This window comes from Podarcis pityusensis (assembly GCF_964106645.2).
Source record: "Podarcis pityusensis genome assembly, chromosome: 2".
Lineage (NCBI taxonomy): Eukaryota > Metazoa > Chordata > Lepidosauria > Squamata > Lacertidae > Podarcis > Podarcis pityusensis.
In genome coordinates this window covers 123,472,545-123,495,121 of record NC_138029.1, presented here as the reverse complement: position 1 = coordinate 123,495,121, position 22,577 = coordinate 123,472,545, and the positions used below count along the sequence as shown (strand labels likewise).

General features: G+C 46.0%; 2 protein-coding genes across 12 annotated transcripts in view; both read right to left on the bottom strand.

Annotated features, from left to right (window-relative positions):
- Positions 1-1,099: 1,099 nt before the first annotated feature.
- On the bottom strand, positions 1,100-15,350 carry LOC308469677 (vomeronasal type-2 receptor 26-like). Of its 4 annotated transcripts, XM_080992476.1 has the most exons (6): positions 14,171-15,350; positions 10,421-10,660; positions 8,639-9,448; positions 5,817-6,044; positions 2,098-2,224; positions 1,100-1,459 (listed from the first exon to the last, which is right to left on the bottom strand). In XM_080992476.1, exons 2-6 carry the CDS (start codon positions 10,580-10,582, stop codon positions 1,134-1,136), a joined length of 1,653 nt encoding a protein of 550 aa, XP_080848602.1. In that variant the 5' UTR covers positions 10,583-10,660; positions 14,171-15,350; the 3' UTR covers positions 1,100-1,133. The 4 variants fall into 4 exon arrangements, with proteins under 4 accessions (XP_080848602.1, XP_080848601.1, XP_080848604.1 ...); XM_080992475.1 differs by lacking the exon at positions 14,171-15,350 and having other exon boundaries at positions 10,421-11,209; XM_080992478.1 differs by lacking the exon at positions 14,171-15,350 and having other exon boundaries at positions 8,639-8,890; positions 10,421-11,209.
- A 129-nt stretch (positions 15,351-15,479) lies between these two features.
- Positions 15,480-22,577, bottom strand: part of LOC308469377 (uncharacterized protein) — a 54,964-nt gene continuing 47,866 nt past the window's right edge. For all 8 annotated transcript variants that reach the window (XM_080991724.1, XM_080991725.1, XM_080991730.1 and 5 more), the window contains one exon: positions 15,480-22,060. In XM_080991724.1, the coding sequence (XP_080847850.1) occupies positions 20,067-22,060 (1,994 nt within the window). In that variant the 3' untranslated portion in view covers positions 15,480-20,066. The remainder of the gene's footprint in view (positions 22,061-22,577) is intronic.

Below are 22,577 nucleotides of genomic sequence, written 5' to 3'. Positions count from 1 at the left end.
GAATGAAAATTTAATTTATTTAAATACATATTTTTTAAAAACTTGCCTATCAATAAAACTGTCAGGGCAACATAGAAAACAGAATAAAGGTAAAAAAAACTCCAATGAGAAGAAGATACAGAGAAATATCATCAACATTCAGGAGAGTCAATAAAACTATCGTGAAAACGAGGGTGCTGATTTGGTGCTGACCCAAAAGAATGGTCCCCCCACCCCAAATTTTTTTTTTGCGTGTAGGAAGTTTTTAAACTGTAACTTATTTTATATATTTTTTTATTGTGATTTATCCGGAAGAGAGCCTTTGATTATGAATATACTGGTAGGAACGTACGTATTTGCCTTATTCCCCTGACAACTGGTGGTGCTTGGAGATTTCCAAAAGGAGCGTCTGAAAAGACAGGATGCTGAACGAGATGGACTTTTAGCCGATCCAGCAGCCAGCCTCTTGATCAGGGGCTGATCCACTGTCCCTTAGACCTTGTGGGGGGCCAGACTATATTTTCTGGGGGATGAATGAATTCCTATGTCCCACAAATAACCCACAGATGCATTTCAAATAAAAGGGCACATTCTACTCATGTAAAAACATGCTGATTTGCGGACAGTCCGTGGGCCGGTTTTAGAAGGCAATTGGGCCAGATCCGGCCTCCGGGCCTTAATTTGCCTACCCATGCTCTTTATTATTATTTCTTTATTTGTTGGCCTCCATCTTTTTCACAAGACACTGGGGGATAGGGCGTCTTTGGAGGTGAAGTCCAACTGTTGGAAGGCTGCCGCGCCTCCTGTGGCTGTAGCGACTGACAGGGGAGAGACATCTTTTGTTGCAGCTGGGGCAGAGGAAGGTGTGAGGCTGTGGTCGTGCAGACGCACCATGGGGTTTCTCCTCTCGGCGGTCATTCCTCCTCTGGTCATTGCAATGGATACAAAACACGACTGTTTCCAGGCACTATGGTATTCTAAAATAGATACCCACAGGGCAGTGTTGATGTCCAAAGGGAGGATGGACGCGTGCGGAGCAATGAGCCAAAGAAAAATTATTTGTTGTTTAGTCGTCTAGTCGTGTCCGACTCTTCATGACCCCATGTACCAGAGCGCACTCCTGGCTTCCACTGCCTCCCGCAGTTTGGTCAGACTCATGTTGGTAGCTTCGAGAACGCTGTCCCACCATCTTGTCCTCTGTCATCCCCTTCTCCTTGTGCCCTCCATCTTTCCCAACACCAGGGGTTTTTTTCCAGGGAGTCTTCTCTTCTCATGAGGTGACCAAAGTATTGGAGCCTCAGCTTCAGGATCTGTCCTTCCAGTGAGCACTCAGGGCTGATTTCCTTAAGAATGGATAGGTTTGATCTTCTTGCCGTCCATGGGACTCTCAAGAGTCTCCTCCAGCACCATAATTCAAAAGCATCAATTCTCTGGTGATCAGCCTTCTTTATGGTCCAGCTCTCACTTCCATACATCACTACTGGGAAAACCATAGCTTTAACTATATGGACCTTTGTCAGCAAGGTGGTGTCTCTGCTTTTTAAGATGCTGTCTAGGTTTGTCATTGCTTTTCTCCCAAGAAGCAGGTGTCTTTTAATTTCGTGGCTGCTGTCACCATCTGCAGTGATCATGGAGCCCAAGAAAGTAAAATCTCTCACTGCCTCCATTTCTTCCCCTTCTATTTGCCAGGAGGTGATGGGACAAGTGGCCATGATACCCACAGGGCAGTGTTGATGTCGCCAGCCTTTGTGTCATCTTTGTAACACAGAGTTGAGCCAGCTTCCCGAAGAGCACATCTTTCTGGATTCAGCCAGCTTCCATGCTGTGGATGTGACTGAGCCAGCGTAGACATCGCTGAGAAAGGAGTGCAAACTTACATTTGTGTCCCCCCCTTTTTTCCAGCAGCTGAAGGTGGCATTACATGGGTTCTTCCCCTCTTCATTTAATCCCCACAACAACCCTATATGTAAGGTAGGTTAGGAAGAGAGGCAGTGAATAGCCCACAGTCACCCAGTGAGCCTTATTTTTAGTGACGATCTGAACCCTTGTGTCCCAGGTTTGAATCCAGCATTCTAACCTCTACACCACACAGACTCTTCTTCTTAAGAGTTCACCCACCTTCCTGAGTGGAGATGGTCCCCTCTGTACATTGAACACAAGTGTAACAGCAGACCGGCTGCCCTTCCTGGATCTCCTTGGCAAACCCAGGGTAGCAGCTTTCAGTGCACCTGGAAATGGGCACAGTCTAAAGAGAGAGAGAAAAGGAGCGTTAAGCGGGAAGCCTAAGAAGTATTTGTGTCCATAGGATTTGTTAATGTGGTTTAAAAATGTGTATACCTGAAGGAGCATCTCCACCCCGATCATTCAGCCCAGACACTGAGGTCCAGCGCCGAGGGCCTTCTGATGCTTCCCTCGCTGCGAGAAGTGAGGTTACAGGGAACCAGGCAGAGGGCCTTCTCAGTAGTGGCACCCGCCCTGTGGAACGCCCTCCCACCAGATGTCAAGGGAATAAACAACTATTTTACTTTTAAAATACAACTGAAGGCAGCCCTGTTTAGGGAAGTTTTTAATGTCTGACGCTGTACAGTGGTACCTCAGGTTAAGAACTTAATTCGTTCCGGAGTTCCGTTCTTAACCTGAAACTGTTCTTAACTTGAGGTACCACTTTAGCTAATGGGGCCTTCCGCTGCCGCCAAGCGATTTCTGTTCTCATCCTGAAGCAAAGTTCTTAACCTGAGGTACTATTTCTGGGTTAGCGGTGTCTGTAATCTGAAGCGTCTGTAACCCGAGGTATCACTGTATTGTTTTTAATATTCGGCTGGAATATTAAATATCCTAACTGTACATAATATACATAATGGGATGCAGGTGGTGCTGTGGGTTAAACCACAGAGCCTAGGACTTGCCAATCAGAAGGTCGCTGGTTTGAATCCCCGCGATGGGGTGAGCTCCCGTTGCTCAGTCCCTGCTCCTGCCAACCTAACAGTTCGAAAGCTGACAAGTAGTGCAAGTAGATAAATAGGTACCGCTCCGGCAGGAAGGTAAACCGTATTTCCGTTTGCTGCTCTGGTTTGCCAGAAGGAGCTTAGTCATGCTGGCCACATGACCCGGAAGCTGTACGCCGGCTCCCTTGACCAATAAAGCGAGATGAGCGCCGCAACCCCAGAGTCGGCCACGACTGGACCTAATGGCCAGGGGTTCCTTTACCCTTTACCTTTAACTATACATAATATCAGGTGTGCTAACTCTATGGGGCTGAGGCCTCTACAGGGCCCTCCCCAATGTCTTCTGGGGTGGGGCTCAGCTCCTCCAATCTTGAAGGAGTAGAGGAGGCTTGGCGACATGTTGCCCTGACATGGCATGGCCGGGCAGGAAGTCGCCCCGGGCTGACAAGTGCAGCCACGCGTACAAATGTCACATCAGAAAGATGCCAGACTCTCCAAAGGCCCCTATTTTCCAGGGATGTCCCTGATTTAGAGAAGCTGTCCCGGCTTCAAATTTGATCCCGGGATGTCCTGCTTTTCCTTAGGACGTCCCTATTTTCATTGGATGTTGGTGGTTCTCAGACCCCCGAGTCATCTGAAGGTAATCCTGCATAGGGAAGGTTTTGTTTTTTTAATTGTTTAATGTTTTATTATGTTTTTATATATGTTGGAAGCTGCCCAGAGTGGCTGGGGCAACCCAGTCAGATGTGTGGGGTATAAATAGTAAAATTATCATTATGAAATGGGACGTCCCGATTCTCATCGGATAAATGCTGGAGGGTATGGGAGGCGTCTCCCAATGCAACAGTCATCAGAGGCAATGTGCATGACATCACACCCAGCCGCCCCCCCCCCCCCGGATGTTGGGCGCAACTCTGTGTTTGTGTATAATACCAAAGGCAGAGTGCAAGACTGAAAGAAACCAGACATGATAGCAAAAATAAGCAAAATTTAAGTTCTAGAATAACAGTAATAACAAACAGTAACTGTGAAAAATCAACCTAGAAATGCACAGATTATCAGCAGAAATTAAACATATCAGCAGAAGGTCCTGAACAAAAAACACCCCTAAGGTAAAAGGTAAAGGACCCCTGGACGGTTAAGTCCAGTCAAAGGCGACGATGGGTTGCAGTGCTCATCTCACTTCAAGGCGAGGGAGTCGCCGTTTGTCCACAGACAGCTTTCTGGGTCTTGTGGCCAGCATGACTAAACTGCTTCTGGCGCAATGGGACGGAAGCCGTAGAGCGTACGGAAATGCCATTTACCTTCCCATCACAGTTGTACCTATTTATCTACTTGCACCGGCATGCTTTTGAACTGCTAGGTTGGCAGGAGCTGGGACAGAGCAACAGGAGCTCACTCCGTCGCAGGGATTCGAACTGCCGACCTTCCAACTGGCAAGCCCAAGAGGCTCTGTGATTTAGACCACAGCGCTACCCACGTCCCACCTATATATTGTGGTTTGTGGTGGCTGTGTGGTATAAATGGAGAGGGCAAGGAAATGAGCAGTGTCAAAATCACTAAAGAGGAAGTGGGGAGCTCACCCACCAAAGGTTAGGGTTAGTAGGGGCCCAAAACTCAGAGACAGGGAATTATCAGAACTTAACCAAGTCACACCAAGGGAACGATGCAAAGCATTTCCTGTAGCTCAGTGGAAGAGCAGGTGCCTTGCATGCAGAAGGTCACGGGTTCAATCCCTGCAGGAAGCATTGCCTGGAATTTTGCAGAGTCACTGCCAGTTAGTGTATAATAGATAATACTGTGTTTGAGGGACTTGACTCAGCATAAGGCAGGTTCTTAGGAAAGCTTCTAGCTTGTTAGACTCCCATGGAAGCATGGAAACGATTGTGGAATATGGATATAAAATTTACAGCATGCTATGGTTTAAAGGGAAATTACCGTATTTTTCGCTCTATAAGACGCAACAGACCACAAGACGCACCTAGTTTTTGGAGGAGGAAAACAAGAAAAAAAATATATTCTGAATCTCAGAAGCCAGAACAGCAAGAGGGGTCACTGCGCAGTGAAAGCAGCAATCCCTCTTGCTGTTCTGGCTTCTGTGATAGCTGCGAAGCCTGCATTCACTCCATAAGACACACACACATTTCCCCTTACTTTTTAGGAGGGAAAAAGTGAGTCTTATAGAGCAAAAAATGTGGTATATTAAAAAATGTTATAATGATGGTATCTAACACCGAGTAAATTGGCAAAAATGTATAAATCAAAATCAAACAAGTGTTGGAAATGTAAAGAGAAAGAATGTTCTTTTTATCATATGTGGTAGTCTTGAAGTAAGATTAAAGCTTACTGGGAAATGATACAGAATGAATTGAAAAAGATGTTTGGAATAAAGTTTGTTAAAAAAAAAACCCCAGAAGCTTTCCTTTAGGGAATTATAGGGACAGAACAACCCAAACTGTATAGAAATTTATTCGTGTATGCGACTACAACAGCAAGAATGTTACTTGCCCAAAAATGGAAAGAAGAAGTAGTCCCAGCGAAAGAAGAATGGCTACAAAAACTTTCGGAATATGCAGAAATGGCGAAACTTGCCACGGGGAAAAAGATAACAATCTTTTAATAAAAGAGTGGAAATGGCTTATTTAATAAACAGTAAACAGATAAGAACATAGGCGGGATTATTGTAATAACCTGCAGTTTTATACGAGTTTATATTTACAGTAGATGAATAAATGAGCAAATTAAGTCAATTTGGAATATCCAGAAAATATTAAAAAATAGATTTAAGGAATAGCAGAAAGAGAGGAAAGGAAGTCGAGTTTCAAAATGTTAAGACAATTGTAAAATTATTGAAATGTATAAAACTGAAAATCTTTTTTTTTTTTTTAATACCTTGTTAAACTGCAACGGCCACACAATGGCTTCTGGGTTGATGGTAAACTTGACATTGGAGGATGCCTGCCGCTCGACGCTCCCAATTTTCACTCTGGCGCGAGTTTGATTGGGGAACAGGACCCAGTTCACGAGGTTGAAGTTGGCCAGAATCTCCCCGTTCTCATCAAAATAAAACTCTCCCATGGAAGAATTTGAAGGCTGGGTTTTTTTCAAGAAAGCGTGGAACTGGAATGGCAGAGAAAGCGCCAGCGTTCAGAAAGCACGACAACTCCATATGATAACGGTGGGATTGTGTGCAAACTTCCTAATAGTGCTTGTGCGTAGTGTGTGTTTGAGCAAATTACACCCAAAGGGAGGATTGACGCGTGTGGAGCAATGAGCCAAAGAAAAATTATTTGTTGTTTAGTTGTTTAGTCGTGTCCGACTCTTCATGACCCCATGTACCAGAGCGCACTCCTGTCTTCCACTGCCTCCCGCAGTTTGGTCAAACTCATGCTGGTAGCTTCGAGAACACTGTCCAACCATCTCGTCCTCTGTCGTCCCCTTCTCCTTGTGCCCTCCATCTTTCCCAACATCAGGGTCTTTTCCAGGGAGTCTTCTCTTCTCACGAGGTGGCCAAAGTATTGGAGCCTCAGCTTCAGGATCTGTCCTTCCAGTGAGCACTCAGGGCTGATTTCCTTCAGAATGGATAGGTTTGATCTTCTTGCAGTCCATGGGACTCTCAAGAGTCTCCTCCAGCACCATAATTCAAAAGCATCAATTCTCTGGCGATCAGCCTTCTTTAGGGTCCAGCTCTCACTTCCATACATCACTACTGGGAAACTATGGCTTTTACTATACAGACCTTTGTTGGCAAGGTGATGTCTTTACTTTTTAAGATGCTGTCTAGGTTTGTCATTGCTTTTCTCCCAAGAAGCAGGTGTCTTTTAAGTTCGTGGCTGCTGTCACCATCTGCAGTGATCATGGAGCCCAAGAAAGTAAAATCTCTCACTGCCTCCATTTCTTCTCTTTCTATTTGCCAGGAGGTGATGGGCCCAGTGGCCACGATCTTAGTTTTTTTTGATGTTGAGCTTCAGACCATATTTTGCGCTCTCCTCTTTCACCCTCATTAAAAGGTTCTTTAATTCCTCCTCACTTTCTGCTATCAAGGCTGTGTCATCTGCATATCTGAGGTTGTTGCATTTATACCCCATCTTTTCCTCCAGGGAGTCTACATGGTCCTCGTTTAATTCCCCTGCACAACAACCTTGAGAAGTAGGCTAAGGCTGAGCCCTGGTTCACCCACTGAGCTTCATCATGGCTGGACGGAGATTCGAACCCAGGTCTCTCGGTCCTAGTCTGATACTTTAAGCACGACACCACATTGAAATACATTTTAAAGTATTTTTAATCTTTGTTGGAAGCCACCCAGAGTGGCTGGGGAAACCCAGCCAGATGGGTGGGTACAAATAATAAATTATTATTATTATTATTATTATTATTATTATTATTTATTTATTTATTTATTTGTGGAGTCATAGAGTTGGAAGGGACCCCCAAGGGTCATCTAGTCCAACCCTCTGCAATGCAAGAATATATGTGATTGTTCCCAAACGAGGGTCCAACCTGCAATCTTGGCGTTATTCCAGGACTTGGTGACGTTTGAGGAGGTGGCTGTGCAATTCACCCAGGAGGAATGGGCTCTGCTGGATCCAGGCCAAAGAGCTCTGCACAGGGAGGTCATGGAGGAGAATTATGAGACGGTGACTTCTCTGGGTAAGGATGCTCCCACCCCTCCCCCGCCTCCAGACACATCTACGGGGCGTGGGGCGCGTGGGAAGAGAGAAATCGGGGAGTCTCCTTTTCCTGTCTCCTAGGCATGCTGGGAAATCCCAGGGATTGCTTTAATTAATTCAAAGATTTGTTGCATTTGTTGTTGTTGTTTAGTTGTGTCAGACTCTTCGTGACCCCCTGGACAGAGCACACCAGGCACTCCTGTCTTCCACTGCCTCCCGCAGTTTGGTCAAACTCATGCTGGTAGCTTCGAGAACACTGTCCAACCATCTTGTCCTCTGTCGTCCCATTCTCCTTGTGCCCTCAATCTTTCCCAACACCAGAGTCTTTTCCAGGGAGTCTTCTCTTCTCATGAGGTGGCCAAAGTATTGGAGCCTCAGCTTCAGGATCTGTCCTTCCAGTGAGCACTCAGGGCTGATTTCCTTAAGAATGGATGTGTTTGATCTTCTTGCAGTCCATGGGACTCTCAAGAGTCTCCTCCAGCACCATAATTCAAAAGCATCAATTCTCTGGTGATCAGCCTTCTTTATGGTCCAGCTCTCACTTCCATACATTATAAAGGTAAAGGTACCCCTGACCGTTAGGTCCAGGTGCGGACGACTCTGGGGTTGCGGCGCTCATCTCACTCTATAGGCCGAGGGAGCTGGTGTTTGTCCTCAGGCAGCTTCCAAGTCATGTGGCCAGCATGACTAAGCTGCTTCTGGTGAACCAGAGCAGCGCATGGAAACGCCATTTACCTTCCCGCCAGAGCGGTACCTATTTATCTAACTGCACTTTGACGTGCTTTCAAAATGCTAGGTTGTCAGGAGCAGGGACCGAGCAACGGGAGCTCACCCCTTCGCAGGGATTCCAAACATTATAACACCTACTAAACTCAGGAATTTAGGTGGGTCTAGCACCTACAAATTCATGGCAATATGATTACACATCTTTATGGAGGAGGAGGAGGAGGAGGAGGAGGAGGCTAAGCACAACTATAATTCTGGATCAGGACTCCAGGACTGGACAATGGATTGCAATTTGTAGCAAAAGGAGAATGGAAATACCTGCCATGGTTGTAGCCTTTGAAGGCTCCACTTGTCTCCTCCACCAACCACTGACCACTTGGATCTGAATGAATATGCGGTGTCTAAGGCCTGAGCCAAGGCTTGGACGCTGTAATAAATGCTGTAGCTCTCACGAGACATGGTTTCATCGGGATCCTTTTTGAGCAGAGTCTCCAGTTCCTCCTTCTCCGTGCATCTTGTCCAGCCTCTCACAGGCAACTCATCCGTTGAACACGAACAGTTGAACGCTTTCTGCCAAAACCGCAGAGAAGCAAATAGGTCTGGTTGATAGTGCTTGTGCGCCCCCCTTTGTTTGGTCTTCATTACAAAGGACAAAGCACCATGGATGAGCAGGAAGTCCTGGGTATCAGAAAACAATATTGAACTGATGCCCTGGATATCTGTTGTGATCCAGGTTTTCGCCCCTGCGTACTCCTTTCCAAGAATGCGCTGTATCATGAGGATGGGACCAAACTGGTGTTCGGCATCCCCATAGTAAACAAATACGTTGGCTCGTCTCCACATGGCAGGTAGTTCACTCTGTGACAACATTTCGGATAGGGTCACGTAAAGGACTCTTTCCGAGAAGGCCACACAAATCCCACTACTGGTCATCAGCGGCCTGACGGCGTTCATAAAAGTCTCTCCATTGTCGTTGTCTGGAGCGAAGAGGCCAACCCACGTCCATCCGAAATGCAGGAGCAACTTGACAATCCCCCAGTACTGAGTTTCCTCATTTGGGGCCATTGTGTAGACGAAAGGGAACTGGGTTTTGTCGCTAAGGACATGAGTGGCGAAGCCAACACTGACCTAGTAAGAAAAGGATTTGTGTTTTATTTTCAGGAAAACATAAAAGGAGCCTTGGCTATGTGGATCACTCTCATCTCTATCTCAGCTTGGATCCACATTCTCTCATTCTTCCTTTCGCACAGCACCTAAATCAGACTCATTTGCTAGGTGGGAAAGAGTGGGATTATATGAACACAGAGACCTCTACACTAATCGGTTTTGGAGAAGAATTAGAGGAATAACCCTGGGAACAAATTTGGAATAAACGACCATTTGGATCCATCTCAGTTAGGAAATGGTTTATAGATAAACTGGAACGTGTCCAGAGGAGGGCAACCAAAATGGTCAAAGGCCTGGAAACGATGCCTTATGAGGAACGGCTAAGGGAGCTGGGCATGTTTAGCCTGGAGAAGAGGAGGTTAAGGGGTGATATGATAGCCATGTTCAAATATAGAAAAGGATGTCACATAGAGGAGGGAGAAAGGTTGTTTTCTGCTGCTCCAGAGAAGCGGACACGGAGCAATGGATCCAAACTACAAGAAAGAAGATTCCACCTAAACATTAGGAAGAACTTCCTGACAGTAAGAGCTGTTCGACAGTGGAATTTGCTGCCAAGGAGTGTGGTGGAGTCTCCTTTTTTGGAGTTCTTTAAGCAGAGGCTTGACATCCATATGTCAGGAGTGCTCTGATGGTGTTTCCTGCTTGGCAGGGGGTTGGACTCCATGGCCCTTGTGGTCTCTTCCAACTCTATGATTCTATGATAGCATAGCACAGCACTGGTACATGTGGCCCATGTGGCCAACCAGGTTATATAGAATTTAACATAACAAAAGGGAGAAAAAGGAAGAGGTCTTTTTCAAATCAGATCCAAATTGCTTTAAAGGCTACTGCCGTCCATTGGTCTTTTTTTGGATTCCCCCCCCCCCCGCCTTTTTTGCCAGAAGTGACCACAAATAAGAATTTTATTTAGCTGGCCTCCCATCTCAAATCTACCTGTGGGATTTTGTAGATGCTCAGCATGGTTGAAATCAGTTTGGAGATTTCAGAATAAGCCGCTTCAACAACTGCCAGCAGGTTATTCTGCCCTCTGCAATTGTAGTTCGGAATATGGCTTTCTCCACCAGCCAGCAGGTCAAGCGTGGCATCGGTGGTCATACTCTTGTTGAAATAGGTCTCGTAGATGTTGTAGCCCAGGCTGACGTTGGGTAAGAGCCCGGGGTCCTGGTTGATCTCCTGGGTGGCAAACAAAAACGACAGGATCTGCCACAATTTCCAGCTGCAAGCAAAGAGTGGTCTCAGGCAGCCATTCTCCTTCCCCTTATTTCTAAGAGCACAAGGCGAATTCTGTGCCAGCAGTGCAGGTGCCCCAAAGATAAGCTCACAAGCACGCAATAAAGGAGATTCAGAATCCTTAATTGTTACTTGAAGCCATTGGTTCGAGTCCTACCACATAGATGTGACTGTGGTATCTCCCTTTCTCAACACTCTCAGCTTCCCTCTGACTTTTGTCCTTCTCACTATCTGTGAGTTGGGGAAGGGTGAGTTGAGGGAGAGACCCCACCCATTTACTGTCTCCCACAGAGCCCTTCGTTTGTCCTCCTTACACTTCAAATATTAAAAGCCTTGATTCGATTTGAACACTTGCTGATTCCAAGGATTAGAGGAGCCTTGACTGAATTCTAACACTTGCTGAATCTAAGAATTACAGGGATCTGGCACCCACAAGCTCATAGCACTACCCCACCCCAGAACCAGAAACCTGTCCCCATATGTGCAACCAAACAGCAAAATGCGGCTTCCTTCTAGAAAGACAAGACAGTGAAGTAGAACACAATTAGACTTTTAACCCAACTTAGCTTCAAGCATAGAATCATAGAATAATAGAGTTGGAAGAGACCACAAGGGCCATAGAGTCCAACTCCCTGCCAAGCAGGCTCTTTCTCACTGGCGAACACTCCCTAGCTACAGTTCTGCATCACAGAGCAGCTTACCCACTCACATTGGGCAGCCCAAATATGATGAGTTCCTGACATGTTTCAGCCAGGATGCAAACCTCGGCACCTGAGCTGCGTTAACCAAAGGCCTTGCTCATTCTTGTGCTCCTGCAGCACAGAGCAGCTTTCAAACACACACACACACACAGTTATCTGAACAGTTCCTAAAAACCATCAACCCATTCCCACAAAAACATGCAGAAAGCACAAATCAACAGCATTTCATACACCATGGCCAAAACTTGCAGGAAGGATCCCTGCATAAAGTAAATAAACAGATGCCAAAAGCACAAACCCCAACACCATGGCAGTTTGTTGCTTGCATGGCTCTTTGTCTTGGCATTTCACAGGGTTCTCAGTTCAAGTAGATCAACAGTGATTTCAGGGCTAAAATCATAGGTTCAATCTTTTGGGAGCCCTTCAATATCCCGTTGGCCTGCCATGTGGTTGTGGAACAGAGGCATCAAAATCACATTCCAGTCCGAGTGAGTCTCTCTGGCACACTGGTGGTTGCCTTCACCTTTCCCCCTCTTACTGCCCCAGAGCCAGTCCACTTCACCCCCTTCCCCAAACTCCAAATCAAAGTACTTCCACAGGTCTTCATCTGGCGGAGACCATCTTCAAGATCAGCTGGCCCAGTCCACCCAAGTTACTAGCCAGAAATTCCACTCTTGGCTTACTCCCAATGTCTCTTTGATAGAGGTAGATAATCTCCCCAATGGCTCTTGGTCCCCAAACTTATGGAATCCTGGATGACCCTGGCTGCTGGGGCTTGCTTAAGACCTGCACCCAGTACAGGGACTGGTCCTCACCCCACAAGGTTATCTTGGAGAAACCCAAGGGGAAAAATCATTGAAGGGTTTTCTCTCACCCAAATCAGCAGGAGCCAGCTGTTCCCCTGACCCCACCCACATGAAGAGATCTAGCAGCAGCAGCAGCAGCTCTTCTCCGTCCTGCTGTTTGCCCTCCACTGAGGCACTTTCCTCCTGCACCACTTTTCCCACAACAGGGTCCGTCTGTGACATCTGTATTCATGATGTTGTTAGATTATTTATGTGATGCTTATTTTTATTTGGACGCCAGATTCCCTTCCCCCCCTATCTTTCTCATTTGGGGGGAGGGGAGAGGTCAACAGTGACACTACTCAGTTATTGTTGCAACTGGGTGGTTATTCTTTACTCTACTGATGAGGAATTTTGCTAGCACCAGGATATTGCACACAGCACCTAGTAGACATGAGTCTACTAGATATCTGGTGAATATGTCCTTCCCAAATCACCCACTATGGTTGACCTGACATTTGAACTGAGTCTCCCAAGGACCAGTTGGACCACATTGGCTTTTGTGAGTCTGTATCACAAATGTGTGGGTCTGGTGGGACTCTACCACCTCACAAATATTGCTCGTCTCTCTACTTCTCCTCCCCCTGCAAAACTCCCCATACCTCAAAATTAGTTTAGAAGGCTTTGAGTCTGAACCTTTTCATGACATGTTCTCTTTCCAATTGAAGGAGGGCTTTTTTGGGGTCTGGCAGCACTTTCACACAAACAGTCCCTATGTACATTTGATGTTCTGTGAAGATTGTATGAAGCGTTTCCCTAATCTACACCATGGCTTAGCAGAAATGTGTTGGCTGCTAGGGAGGAGATCACAACTGCTTTGCTCCTCCGTGGTCTTTTTGGTTCATTGCAGTGTGGCAGCTATGTGAAGGTTTGGCGTAGTGTGTTGTCTGAACCTGGGACTGACATTGAGTTCTCTCCACCATAACCATGATCTGCAGTCAAGATATGTTCATGGCTACAGACTGGGATTGAGGAGGAGAGATCTTAACTACTATTAAAACAACACACTAAACCAAACCTTGGACTGGGAAGGAGCAATGAGGGTGTGAGTTTCTCTTTGGGAGCCAACATTTTTGGTGGTCCCAGTAAGAACCTTCAGGTCCTACAGAAGTGCTTTTAAGAAATCAACTAGCAGACGTTCCTCAGCTCCTGCCTGTCTGCCTTCTCTTTGCTGTCCAAGCCCCTCAGCTGCCCAGCCACACTCTGGATTTCTCTGGCGACCCCTATCATCTAGGTGCCTTGCAGCGGGGCTCCTGGCTGACGTCAATTCTCCCTGTAGCTCATCTCATCCAGCAGGGCCCTTATCTTGCAGGGAGTCGAGCTTTCCTCCCCACTGAGACTTCTCACCCACTCCACCAGCAGCGGGTCTGCTCTCTCAAGCTGCTGGCTGCACTCCCCCTCCATTTCAACTCTGGCACACCTCACTCACTGGCTCTCCTCTAGGAAACACATCTTCAGCTATGTGAGATTTTAGGGGTTACCCAGGGTTCGTCTTTCCTTTTGGGAATGAACTACTGCAGGGACTGTGGTGTCTTTAGGATAAAGGGTTTATTTACACAAATATAGAACCTTAGCCTACGATGGAGGGCTTCACAGCATTAACACCCCAAAGCCACAGCCTTGGATTCAAGCAGAGATCCAACATGGCTCTCTTTCTCTGCTTGCTCTTAGGTCACATTGCAGCCCCAAAGCTCTCAGCTGTCCTCTGGATTTTGGCTTTCTCGCTATTGTTGCTGGAAATCACAGTAGGGGAGCATGCTGTTGTGCGCCAATCCTGCCAGCATGGCCACTGTGGGGTGAAGATGCTGGGCTGGAGGGACCATTGGCCTGATCCAGCGGGCTCTTCTCAAGTTCTAAATCTCCCTCCCAACAGAGGGACAAAGGAAGGAGATGGGCAGGTCACTTACCTCCCAATCTTAGTTGTGGGTGGCCAGGAAAGTACATATGGTTCGAATTTAGCAATTTTCGGAGCGATGATGCCACTAATGAGGTGGTCTCCTGGCCTGTAATAATTCAGTGCATCCTTTTGCCTGAAGACCTCCACTGGACATTTGGCTTTCAGCATCCCATTTGCTCCGCTGGGCATTAGTAGCAGCAGGAGCAGCAGCAGCAGCAAGATCATCTTGGCTCTGCCTGCAAAAGTTGCCTCCTGACTGCAGTGATTTCAGTACAGCAGCTGCTTTGAACGCAAGGATAACCATAAGTAGCCTCCCACTTCTTTCAGGCTTGTTACAAGAAGTAACCTCATCCCTGCCTGTGATTCTGATGTTTATGCTATTGGTCTCAAAGGCCATTTTGGGGGGAATCCCTGGAGCACGTAAACAAATCACCATTATTTTGATATAATTATTGAGGTTAAGGAGGTCCACCTCCTCTGAAATCTCCTGGACAATCTGGGTGACTCAAGGGACAGAGACAGAGAAAAACAGGTTTGCAATAACTCCCTGATCATAAGAATTGTAGAGTTGGATGGTCCCCCAAAGTTCATATAGTCCAACCCCCTGAAATGCAGGAATCTCAGCTAAATAATCCCTGGCAGGTGGCCATACAATCTCTGTTTAAAAACCTCTAGTGAAGAGTCTACCGCCTTATGAGGTCGTCTGTTCCACTGTCAAACAGTTCTTACTGCCAGAAAGTTCTTACTAATGCTGTCAGAATCTCCTTCCTTGTAATTTGAACCCATTGCTTTGCATCCTACTCTCCAAGGTATTTGAGCTTGTCGACATCCTCCTTAAATTGTGGTGCCCAGAGCTGGACACAGTACTCCAGGTGTGGTTTGAGCAAGGCACAAGAGAGCGTACTATCACTTACCTTGATCAGAACAGTAGACTTCTGTTGATGCAGCCTAGAATAGCATTAGATTTTTTTGCTCCTGCATCACACTGTTGACTCATGTTAAGCTTGTGCTCTAGTAATACTCCTAAATCCTTTCCCCTTGTACTCCTGGAAAGTGAGGTGTCCCCTGGCTCATATTTATGAAGCTGGTTATTTCTGCCTAAATGTAGAACCATACATTAGTCCCTACTGAAATTCATTTTGTTAGTTTGGGCCCAGTTCTCCCATCAGTTAAGGTCATTTACCGCTCCCACTTTGGTGTCATCGGAAATCTGATGAGCATTCCCTCCATTATTTCATTCAAGTCCTTTATGAAGACATTGAACAGAAAAAGGGCCAAGGACTGAACCCTGTGGCACCCCACCTATCATTTCCCCCCCCCCCCCAGGATGATGAGGAACCATTGATGAGCACATTTTGGGTTCGGTTAGTCAATTAGCTACAAATCCACCTAACAGTTACCAGTACCTTGTCCAACCCATATTTTACCAACTTCCTTGCAAGAATATCATGGGGGACTCTGTCAAAAGCCTTACTGAAATCAAGACACACTATGTCCACAGCGTTCCCCTGATCTACTAAGCTTGTAACTGTATAAAAAAGAAAGAAATGAGATTCACCAGGCATGGCTTTCTTTTGAGAAATTCATGCTAATGTTAGTAATATTCTTTTTTAAAAAAAAGACATTTTATTAAAAATACAGAATCTCGTGACTTCCCCCCATCCCGTCCACGGTCTTGTTTTGAAACATCTACAGCTAAATATTAGTCTGTGCTCCAGTTATTATATCAAACCATATTATCCACAATATTTTTTACACTAAAAGTGTGTCAAAATACTGCTCGTTTCTATCTTCTTACAGTGGTCTCCTAGATAACTGGTAATTTTCCCCCACTCTTTTATAAAGTTTTTATCCTCTTGGTTTCTGAGTTTTCCAGGTACCAATATTCTGAAGGAGCAGAAAAGACTTTTTATGTATGGAACAACAGCCGTGCGGATGTTATTGGCTCAGAGTTGGAAAGATGATAAAAGTCCCTACCGGAGAAGAATGGCAAGCCAAGTTGATAGACTACACTGAGATGGCAAAGCTGACTGGAAAACACAACATCCTATTCTAAGTGCTCACTGACAAGACTGCTGAATTATCTGTTCTAGGACTTTTCTGGGTATTGATGTCAAGCTGACTGCTCAGGCGTTGCCTGGGTCTTCTCCCCACCCCTCTGAAGATGGGGACAAATTTTGCCCGCCTCCAGACTGCCCTCCAAATCTTTCTATGCTCACTGAGTTAATACTCACCATGCCTTGCTTGGTGTCTATCACCACTCCCAGGTGCACTATGATCTGTGATAGGGCCAGCCGGCTTGTTTCCATGCTCACCATGAAAATGCGACTCTGCAGACAGTCTAGGGTCTCTGCTACGTTGCTCTTGACCTATTGGAGTCTTAGTGGATCATGATATTGTCCAGGTATGGGGGGGGGGGAATAGGTGAATTGCCTTCTTCCTTAGATGGGCCACCACAGCTACTAGCACATTTGAGAATGTCCTGGGGTTTAGAGCCAATCCACAGGGGAGGCGTTTGTACAGAAAAGGCCTGCCCTGGTATGCAAAACACAGAAATATGTGATGGGCTGGGTGAACTAGGATGTGGAGGGACGCCTCGGTCAGATCCAAGGAGGCAAAGTTACAGGCCTGAGACCCTCTGGGATAGTCTTCAAGGAATCCATTTGGTTCAGGTACGAATTGACGATCTTAGGACCTCAGATAGCCCTCCATTTCCCCAACATTTGGAACCATAAAGAGAATAAGGTAGCAGCCAGATCCACTCTGTGGTTCTGGCCTGTTGCTGTTGGCTGCCTCTTGCCTCCCTTGTAGTTACTACCCTGAGGCTGCTTGAAGAACTGGTCATGTTGTGCGGATGTCTGGTTATTGTCTTCCAAAGCAACTACTCTATTCCGAACTTAAAAATGGAAAGCAGTCAACAAAAGAGGTTTAAAGACTCTCTCAAGGCAAATCTAAAAAAATGTAGTATAAACACTGACAACGGGGAAACACTTGCCTGCGAGCACCCCAGTTGGAGAACAGCCTTTACCAAAGTTGTCATGGGCTTTGAAGACATGCTAAGAGGAAGGCACGTTTGGCAAACCCTCATTGAGATCAGAACTCCTGCCCGGAAACCTATGTCCCCACTGTGGAAGGATGTGTGGATCCAGAACTGGCCTCCACAGTCACTTACAGACTCACTCCTAAAACTGTGTTCATGGAAGACAATCTGACTCAGCTACGAGTGATCACCAAAGAAGAGGAGGATGCTTGAAGATGGAGTTCTGGCTACACTTGTTTCTGTTTGAGATACCTTGCCTCATTCCCAGGAAAGCTTATAGCCCTTTGAATCTGTGTTGTGGAAGGATCCTTGTAGGGATGAAAGGAGGAACCAGAGCCCCTTCTGACTCAATCCTTTTATGTGGGACCATCTTTTTGTCTCTGGTCTCTACCAGCGGGTCTTTCAGTTCCTCCCCGAATAGCGTGCCCTCTTTGAAAGGGTCACTGGTTGAGCTGGCTTTGGAACAAGTTAAATTTATTTCTGTTTCTTCAGAACTGGTGTGCTTAAAAAAAGAATCATTTTTTCCCCTTAAGCTCCTTACAGGAAAACCTACAGAATCGGCAAATTTAACCGAATGTCTCTACAGCTTTATCTCATTTATGCTTTTGCGATGTTATATATCATTCTGAACCCTTGCTATGGGAGGTCTTCTGCTTAGTTTTTTTAATCTAAGCTGTAATAGTTGCTATGAAGCAAAACCTTGTGTGACCTACCTGCTTCCATTCATAGGCTCAAAAAAAGTATTTTGAAGAAAAAACGGATTAAACACTTTTGAAAGAGATTTATATATGTGAAAGGCAGAGCCAGCCTCATCTGAACAATTGCATTCCATCGTTGTGAAGCCGCTACAGAAAAGGCCCTGCTATGTCCATTTACCTGTCCAATCATGTTTATTGACAGACCCTGAAACAGTCCTGGGAGCTGGATTGCAAGTTGCAGGCGAGAATATGTGGCTGCAGGTGATCCTTTGATCAATCTGGTCCCTCTGCCATGCAGGGCTTTATACAGTGATTGAGGATGTATTTGAACTGTTGGACAACTTGGGGAATCATTTCCCCCACCCCCAGTATGTAGAAACCCCTTCCTGGTGTAGGATATGGATGCCCCTATTAGACTGACTTCCCACTTAGCATAAGACCGCCATGTGTGACTGTACAATGGAGGAACAAAACAAAAAAATTCCTTCCAGTAGAGAGACCAACTAAGTTTGTTATTGGTATGAGCTTTCGTGTGCATGCACACTTCTTCAGATACACACAATGTACAATGGAGGGTAATTGACAATCTGGCAAAATGGATTTGCTATCCCTAGAAATTCCGCACACTGGAAGTTGCCTTCCAGTGAGTCACACCATTGATATGTCTGGCCAAGGACTGTTTACCTCGGATGATGCTGTGGTTGAAACCACTGAGCCTCTTGGGCTTGCCAATCAGAAGGTTGATGGTTCAAATCCCTGCGATGGAGTGAGCTCCCGTTACTCTGTCCCAGCTCCTGCCAACCTAGCAGTTTGAAAGCACGCCAGTGCAAGTAGATAAATAGGTACCGCTGCGACGGGAAGGTAAACAGCGTTTCCATGCACTCTGGTTTCCGTCACTGTGTTCTGTTGCGCCAGAAGCAGTTTAGTCCTGGCTGGCCACATGACCCAGAAAGCTGCCTGTGGACAAACACCGGCTCCCTCCCTTAAGTACATCATCAGAAGACCAGAGAATGCATTTGTTTATGAAAGGAGCAAACATAGTCCATCAAGAATATCAATAGTAAATCAAAAGTGCACTGTACATAAAAAAGTTAAGACTACAACTCTATGAGTAAACAATATTGCACACAAGAATTTTAGCATGCAAGATTAAAAATAACTATAGACTTAACCATGCCTTAAACCTACCTTGGTGCATGTAAACTCAAAAAGCTCCTTAGTTAAAGCTTCCTGCTTTTCCAGCTGTCCTAACAGTATCACGTTCTAGGGAACAAGCTGCTACAGGTTAGGAGAAATCACATCCATGATAATCTAAGATAAAACACTGTGTGTGTGAAGTCTGAGCTCAGTCAGGGATCAGTCTAGAATCCCAACCCAGTGTAAAATCATGAAGAACGTCAAGATGAAAAAAGGGGCTTTTTTGCTCTCTTCAAAATCTCATACCTTTCCCCATACAATATACTGACACCTTAGTCCTCCCTTTCTTAACACAGACTTGCAGGGTGCCGTAGGATGCCAGAGGCTACCATAATGATGGGGTGCTAGGAAAGAGGTGAAGTTCATCACTGAAGGCTGCCGGGTCCCCTGCGCCTCGCCATCCCTCAATTGCAGCCCAGGCGGTCTTGCCCAGTCTTTACCCAAACTCTGTTGCCAACCACCAAATTAGGCCACAGCTCCTAACTCTATGCATCCACTTTCAAGGATCTGTTAAGTCACTGGCAGGAAACCTACGGCTTTCTGAATGTCAAAATTCCCATCAGCCTCAGTCCTTATGGCCAATGGTTTGTCGTCTGGTAATATCTGGTGAACCACACACTCCTCACGCTTGCCTTAAGCAATGTGATAAATCAAATGAAATCACGAGGAACAGTCCTTTAAAAATGATCATCTCCAGGATCACTGTTCATGTTAAGATGACTGAGTGGCGCTTATTGTCTCCGTGTTAAGCATTCCATTCATATGTTGGAGCTGTTGGTGTGTTTGTACCACGTGTGTCAGCCACTACATGTATGATCACCCTCCACACACTTGCAATTCTCCCATCACCGCAAGAGAGGCTGGAGGAGGGCAGTGATGCCCCGTAGATGTCTGGCAAAACTTTCCCATAACCCAGAAGTGTTAAACACCTATCCCCCACTGGCATATATCCCTTGATATATCAGCTGAAGCTATTTTAAATGCCTCCCTGCCATCACTCTGGTGTGTGTCCTATAATGTCTCGTAAGGTTGCTGCTCCGGCTGAAATTCTTTCCACACTCCATGCATTTGAATGGTTTCTCCCCTGTGTGGCTTCTCTGATGCTTAGTAAGGATACTCTTTGCACTGAAGCGCTTTCCGCACTCCGTGCATTTAAAGGGTTTCTCTCCTGTGTGTGTTCTCTGATGTGTACTAAGCTGACTGCTCTGACTGAAGCTCTTTCCACACTCCATGCAGGGAAACGGTTTCTCCCCCGAGTGCGTTCGAAGATGTCGAGTAAGGTGGCTGCTGGAGCTGAACCTCTTCCCACACTCCATGCACTGAAATGGTTTCTCCCCGGTGTGTGTTATCTTATGTGCATGAAGGCCAGCAAGGTGGCTAAAGCTCTTTCCACACTCCGTGCATCGAAATGGCTTCTCGCCAGTGTGGATTCTCTTATGTGTAGCAAGGCTATTGCTGTGACTAAAACTCTTTCCACACTCCGTGCATTTCAACGGTTTCTCCCCTGTGTGGGTTCTCAGATGTACAGTAAGGTTAATACTCTCACTGAAGCTCTTTCCACACTCCATGCATTGAAATGGCTTCTCTCCGGTGTGGGTTCGATGATGTCGAGTAAGGTGACTGCTAAAACTGAAGCTCTTTCCACACTCTGCACATTGGAATGGTTTCTCCCCTGAGTGGGTTCTTAGATGTTGAGTAAGGTGACTGCTGAAGCAGAAACTCTTTCCACACTCCACACACTGAAATGGTTTCTCTCCTGTGTGTGTTCTTTGATGACGGATAAGTTGAGAATGCCGAGTAAAGGTACTGCCACACTCCACACATTTAAATGGTTTTTCTCTGGAATGTGTTATCTGATGCCGAATAAGGTGACCACTCTGACTGAAGCTCTTCCCGCACTCCAGACATTTAAATGATTTCTGTCCTGTGTGGGTCCTTTCATGTAAAGTAAGGCAAGATCTCACAGTGAAGCGCTTTTCACACCCGGTACATTTAAATGGCTTCTCCCCTGTGTGAGCTCTCTGATGTAAAGTCAAGAGACTGCTCCAACGGAAATTCTTTCCACACACTACGCACTGAAAAGGTTTCTCCCCTGTGTGGGTTCTGTGATGTGCAGTAAGGTGGCTGCTCTGGCTGAATTTCTTTCCACACACCATGCAGTTAAACGGTTTCTCTCCAGAATGTGTTATCTGATGACGAATAAGGTTACTGCTCTGACTGAAGCTCTTCCCGCACTCCATGCATTTAAATGATTTCTGCCCTGTGTGGGCTCTTTCATGTAACGTGAGGCACGATCTCACAATGAAGCTCTTCCCACACGCCATGCATTTAAACGGTTTCTCCCCTGTGTGCGTTCTGTGATGTAAAGTAAGGAGACTGCTCAACCGGAAGCTCTTCCCGCACTCCATGCATTTAAATGGCTTCTCCCCGGTGTGTGTTCTGTGATGTGCAGTAAGGTGACTGCTCTGACTGAACCTCTTCCCACACTCTCTGCATTCAAATGGTTTCTCTCCTGAATGTGTCATATGATGACGAATAAGGTTACCTCTTTGACTGAAGCTCTTTCCACACTCCATGCACTTAAATGCTTTGTCTGCTGTGTGGGTATTTTGATATTTTGGTAAGCTACTGAGCACGGTCTTTTCACACTCTATTGGTTTAAATGTGTTCACCCCTGTGTGGATTTTGTAATGTATATTTAATTGTGATTCATATCGAAATATCTCTCCACACAGTGGACGTAATTTCCTGCTGTTTTCATTGTGATCCTCCTGTGAGATTGGGGGTTCATGGGCATCAATGACCAGAGAAGTACAGCATTTCTTTTCTTCGTTCTTCGACAGGTTTCCTTCATCCTTTTTGAGTTCTCTAAGATCTAAAAACATCTCTTTCTGTGATTCACTCTTTGCTCTTTCCAACGGCACCTCAGAGAGCTCTGTATAATTCCAGTTGTTCTGCCCATAATCTGTTTGTGTGGAGATAGACAAAAGGAAACAGCATTTGAATTTCAAGGCAGAAACAAAGGACTTCCTTTGGAATCAATGGCTTTTTAATGTGCAATGTTTCGTTTTTATATACATTGGAAGCCGCACAGAGTGGCTGGGGCAACCCAGTCAGATGGGCGGGGTACAAATAATAAAATCATCACCACCATAATAAAACCCAAGTAGCTGCTTCTCCAATTTTAGCATCTTCACACATGGACAACCCCTCCTTTGACTATCCAAAGCTGAAACCGAGGTTGCCTTCTGAATATGTTAGTCTAAGGCAGGGATGTCCAACAGGTTGATCGTAATCTACTTGCCGAGTCCTGGGAGGTTTTGGTAGATCATGGTCAATCACGGGCTCCCTTTCATTTGTGGTGTCAAAAGAGCACCTGGCCCCACCCTCCATTCGCACATGATTGCTATAACAGAAGACGGCGTTTTCACTGAGGCTGATTGTTTCCTCAGCGATCTTTTGGTGAGTGAATTTCCCCCTTT

What these genes read in the sequence shown, in the direction of transcription:
- LOC308469677 (XM_080992476.1), bottom strand. Translation starts at nt 10,582, where the DNA reads ATGACCACCGATGCCACGCTTGACCTGCTGGCTGGTGGAGAAAGCCAT. An exon ending in GCATCTACAAAATCCCACAG is followed by an intron (nt 9,449 to 10,420) that starts GTAGATTTGAGA and finishes TTTTCTTACTAG; the next exon opens with GTCAGTGTTGGCTTCGCCAC. An exon ending in GGCCGTTGCAGTTTAACAAG is followed by an intron (nt 2,225 to 5,816) that starts GTATTAAAAAAA and finishes CTCTCTCTTTAG; the next exon opens with ACTGTGCCCATTTCCAGGTG.